Raw genomic sequence first — 5271 nt, 5'->3', positions numbered from 1 at the left:
GAAGCTAGAAACACAGAACCATGTTCTCTGTGAAGATCATGCAGCGTACTGGAACAGTCAAACCTTCTAGCATGCAGATTTTACACTTTCTCTTGGTTCTTTTCAATTTATTTTGTTATCCAAGAAGCAAATCAGAGCAATACATTTCCTCTCAAAATCAATTACATGTTTAACAACAAAACACTACTAACCATTGAAACATGTGTGAAGCATCTACAGCACCAAGAACAGCAGAGAGCGTTCGTACCTCACCTATCCCTCCACGTTACACAAACCACAGCTGGCTCTAGCACCTGCTCTGCCATGAAGAGGCATTTCACATTCAACACTGCTGAAGGCTTCTCCTCTTCACACCCTCTCCCAATTTCTCACCTCCCCACCGGACTTCACCGACCCACATTTTTAACCTGTGTTGAACTTTCTCCACTGTGAGGCTACCAGGCTAACAACTACATGGCAACCTTGGAGCCAAGACAATCAAAACAGCCTAACGCTAATTTTGCTAATAAACACTAATTTCCCAGCTACACAGTGAAGAAGCTACTCCCAAACACTGCAAGCCCCAGTTTCACACAGTTCCTGTAATCTAGACTCTCAGATCCTTCATTCTGCTTGTTACTCGCCTCTTCTTTTTAAAGACAACACACAGAACTACGCTTCACACATTGTTTGGAATATTACTTGATCTACAGATGGCAATCCCAGAAATTCCCTTGTTTCTTCCCAATTGTTGGCCTCATGATGTGTAATCAGACCCTGCTTTTCTGCAACACTTTAAATCCTTTCAAGCTATGGAACCAGCCGCATTAACTTACTGGGGTGTAACGTGGGGACGTGTTGTCCCAGTCTGTCATCTTTGAGCATGTGCAGCAGGGTAGTTTTTCCAGCATTGTCCAGTCCAAGAAACACTAGTTTGCCCGATTTCTTGTACAGTCCTAGAACGAAGCAGGACCTCGTGAATAATCAGTTAAATTGGGGGCACTTCATTTCTAGCACTAGAGATGATTCTGCTCCCAGGAACAAAGCGCTACAGTCATGGTACAAAATACAGACCAGCCGAGCTCCACCTCACGCTTTATCAACGCCCTTTATTCATGTTCTCCTGCAAGCTACACTCACCCCTGCTGACGTGCCGCTGCCCTGCATGTCCTGAGTGCAGCTTCACGGGATGCTGAGCAGGACGGGGAGAGGCACACAGCAATGTAAACATGTCACTTACATCAATGTATTTATATCAGCCCTGATCTGCTGTGGCTTTCCTAAGATAAATTTGCCAGCATCGCTTACTCTGCCCCAGCAGGACAGTGTTGCTTACAGGAGGTGGAGAGAGCGGAGCTCTAAACCATGGTCCTTCCTGGACCCGAACAGGGGGTGTTTTGTTCAGCTGCCTCCAACTACAACAAAAAAATTGAGGCAAAAATAAAGCTCAGACCTCAATCGGTGTATTATAGAGAAACTACAGCAGCAGTCTTAATTAGGATATGTATGAATTCTTTTATGGTGGTTCAAATATTATTTTGACAAAATTTACCCACACTCCCAGCTAAATCACACGGATATATCCTGCCTGGCATTGTCAGGGCAATTATGACAAGTGTGCTGTCATGGTATAATGCTTTCATAACAGGAATGAGACATTTCATTTTCACTGATTGTCATCTTTATAAAAAAGTCTTTTCCCTTTCTTCCCACCTTTACTTGTAACCCCAGTAAATGCAACAGATGCTGTGAAGGACAGGAAGGATGTTCAAACCACGAACACCGTATTTTCTGAAGTCTGAGATTATCAAAGGGCAATTCTCTTCTAACTTGTGAACACCACATCCTCTGCCAGGATTATTTCTCACTGCTTCAAACTGATCGACACTGAAAGTATAGCATTTTTAAGACAAATTAAATTAAAAAAAAAAAATCACATTCTGTACTGAAAGAGCTGTTGAAGTAAGAGGCTTCCAACTTTGCCTTTTTTAAGCAGAAAATCTTCCCTTGCTCCCTCTTCAGAGAACTGTGGCTGGATCCTGCACATCAGCTGAGGAACCACCACTGATCCCACAGCCTTCATGAGGGCAGAACACTGCCAGCAGAAGGGGAGGAAATACAGAACCAGAGAATTGTTTAGGTTGGAAAAGACCTTTAAGATCCAACCATCACCCCAGCGCTGCCAGGTCAATATAGATACGTATGTGCTGAAACTCCATTTCTTCAAAAGCAGAACTGAGCTGTGCTGCTAACAGAGTTCTCTCTCCTTGCTGTGTAAAAGGAGTTGCAAAATACAGCCAAATATTGCAACGTGGGAGGTTTTCACATCACGAGGATCTTTTACTATATAATATCATGGTATTATGGTACTTTGCAACATGCTGAAGTTTATTTTCTCACTGCTGTGATGATGAAGAAACAGTCTGTGAAGCGTGAATCAGATTTTACTGGTAAAGCTCCACTGCCACAATCCCTACCCGTAACTCCACGGGCACATGAACAGCCACCTGGGTCTCCCTTCAAGAGAGGGCAGTGGGCAGTGCCAGCCAGTAACACCAGCTGCTGGAGCCCTCGTTTTTCCTTCTTATCTCATGCGTTCCCGTCGTCTGTGTTTTACGTGGTGGGATTTTAAGCGATGCTGTTGCTCAGACAGCCCCGCTGGTGCTGCGGCACTGCTGGGGGATACATGCCTCTGCCTGACCGACCTTTGCACCACGGCTGTTTGCTCATCTCTCCCTCTGCCTTTAAACTAATCGCTGGGATCTCATTCCAGAGGGACACATTTTGTAACTTGTGGGAATGAATATCCATTCCTATTCCTCAGCTGACTTCATGAAAGACCTTTATTACTACAGACACTGCAGAGCTTCCTCACAGGTCTTTCAAATACAGGAGCTCTTACTTCCCAAACTCACCTTCTCACATGCCCAAATATTACATTACCCTACAGAGTATTAATGTTTACAGAGAAAGGAGCGGGCAAACTTTTCATATATCAACTTACAGCACAGGAGAAACTCCAGTTCACACTTACCTTACGAGTTAAACAAAATTCTACAAAATCGTAGTAAAAAAAGTAACATTTTTGCCACCCTCAGCCCAGACATCCAGGAGCCTTTGTTCCAAATCAGGTGCCACTGCCTTCTCTGAAGGATTTCACACTTCCCAAGTGTTTTTCAGAGAAACACAAGATGAACAAGCAGCAGTACCTCAGCTACCAGCTCCATCAAGCCCAGAGTTTATTTATATGTGTATATAAAGATTCTTTGTACATTCTGTAAATGTGTGTGTGCAAAGATGTGCTCCCTAACGTGATCTCAACAGCCTGCTGACAGGACAGCACAGGGAACTGTGGGGATGTCCCCAAATCAGCCTTCCTCAACTGCAGACATCAGTGAGAATAAAGAGAGGAAGCGTTTCTTCTAGAGTGAGAGGGACACATGGATGTCATTCTCCTCCCTGCTTCCAGCCCCAGTATCTTTCAGGAGAGTTCGACTTTGGGTGCACAGGGATGGGAAAGCAGGCGAGCGCTCAGCAATCACTGCCTGGCTAAGAGGAGATAAGAAAGATTAGACAACTTAGTTAAAATTTCACTGGCTGATATTTCGATAGCAGGCCAAGGGTCTAACACTCAGCAAGAAAGTCTAAACTTCCAACTGATAAAAGGCAGGTGGCCCAGTTTGCCGTGACTTCTTAATCTCAAATGCTTTTTATCCACTTCAATAACATTGATTGACACGGAGTGAAGGCTCTTTTGGCCAGGGAACGCTTTCCTGAGGCTCTTCAGCAGATGCCAGTGAAGTTTCACACTGATTTCAGTGACACCAGTCACAGAGTAATGCGCTGCTGAACATGAGCAAGGGCTCCAATTTTGAGCACCAATTTTTCTATAGACAGTCCCTCATGCTTGGATTCTCAAGTGACATCCTCATGTGCAAAAGAACATGAGCTAAAATAACTGAACAGAGAAAAATCAGGAGAAACTCTAGAAAAGTCAACACAATTACACCAGCTTAAACATAGTACGATCAGAAAAATCCAACCTGTTACAGTCACGACAGAAGCAGTCTTTTTCCCCAAGGAGTTAAAGGATTAATGTAAGATTAGCAGAGATCATGCTCTGGAAATACCCAGTATAAGTGAAACTTCTGTTTGAGCGTTATTGAATATACACCAAAACAAATAATATTATTTAACTAGCGGCTACATTTGAAGATAAGAGGAGAACAGACATTTTATATGAGAAGAGCAGAAAAAACCTCAAACAAAAACTTACCTAAAAACTGCAATACGCTACTGAAACCGCTGTATATCCAATTAAATATGAAGGACATATCTGAATCTTATGGTCTGAAATAAACAGAGAACAGAATGCATTTAAGATCCGTCAGAACAGCAAATGAACATTACAAGGTATTTATAGGTAACAAAAGTAATTCAAAGCCCTGAGTGAAAAATAAAAAACAATTTAGTTTTGGTAAACTAAATGGACCAATTAAGTAATACCACAAAACACGAAAAAGTTAGAAATGGAAAAGAGAATCCAGCCCTTGTGATTCGACAGCAAAATAACTTTTCCTCCCCTTGGCAAATGCTACGTGGACAGACGTCTTGGCAAGAAGCAATAGGAGTTTCATCTGAAGTAGGGACTGGTGGAGCTGCGTGAGGTTCCACGGAAAGTTTCAAGCGGGATCTTCACATCGACTTCTCAATGGGGAAAAAGGGGCACTAGAGGGATGTCAGTGCAGAGCCAGTGCTCCAGCCGCCCCGGGGAGCTGCCGGGGTTGGACGCAGAGGCACTAAGCAGGGAGGAAGTTTTGTGAAGTTGAATCCACAGAAGTCTGATATCAACTAAATCCCTATTGTCCGCACAGAACCTGTTTGGCTTATATTAGGAAGCAGCTACGTAGCACAAAGCACTAGAATTGCCATTCAAAGACCATGATCTCCTGCCCTGTCCTGGACAGGCTGCCACAATGTGAATGGTAAATGCAAAACTTATGTTTAAAAAAGGTCTCTAGACACCATGTTTCCCACTGAACTCCTTCAGCTTAGATTCAAGAGCAGAACGTCGAGCTGAGAGCATCCAGGGTGACTATAATCAACCCTCCAGTTGTGCCATACAACCATCAGCCAACAGTCCTGGGCAGGACACCCCTCGCTACCAGCATGAAGCTTTGCCACTCCACAAACCCCATCTTTGTGGTATGGTTAAAAATTATAATGCTGTTCTGCTTGTCCCCAGAAAAGAAGCCAGTGGTCAGGAAGGATTGCACAAACTGAAGAATTCAG

The 5271-nt window shown here is 43.7% G+C and overlaps 1 protein-coding gene across 1 annotated transcript in view; it reads right to left on the bottom strand.

The window, feature by feature from the left end:
- The window catches only part of SAR1B (secretion associated, Ras related GTPase 1B), a 7091-nt gene extending 2778 nt beyond the window's left edge, over positions 1-4313 (bottom strand). The window contains exons 1-3 of the mRNA XM_010145373.1: positions 4256-4313; positions 816-935; positions 276-284 (exon numbers count right to left, since the gene is read on the bottom strand). Coding sequence (XP_010143675.1) covers positions 276-284; positions 816-935; positions 4256-4313 — 187 coding nt within the window. The remainder of the gene's footprint in view (positions 1-275; positions 285-815; positions 936-4255) is intronic.
- Between the last annotated feature and the right edge of the window lie 958 nt (positions 4314-5271).

This window comes from Buceros rhinoceros, unplaced genomic scaffold, assembly GCF_000710305.1.
Source record: "Buceros rhinoceros silvestris isolate BGI_N320 unplaced genomic scaffold, ASM71030v1 scaffold11121, whole genome shotgun sequence".
In the NCBI taxonomy this organism is placed as follows: Eukaryota; Metazoa; Chordata; class Aves; order Bucerotiformes; family Bucerotidae; genus Buceros; species Buceros rhinoceros.
Note: the sequence above shows the minus strand (reverse complement) of the source record. Positions and strands in the feature narration are given on the sequence as shown.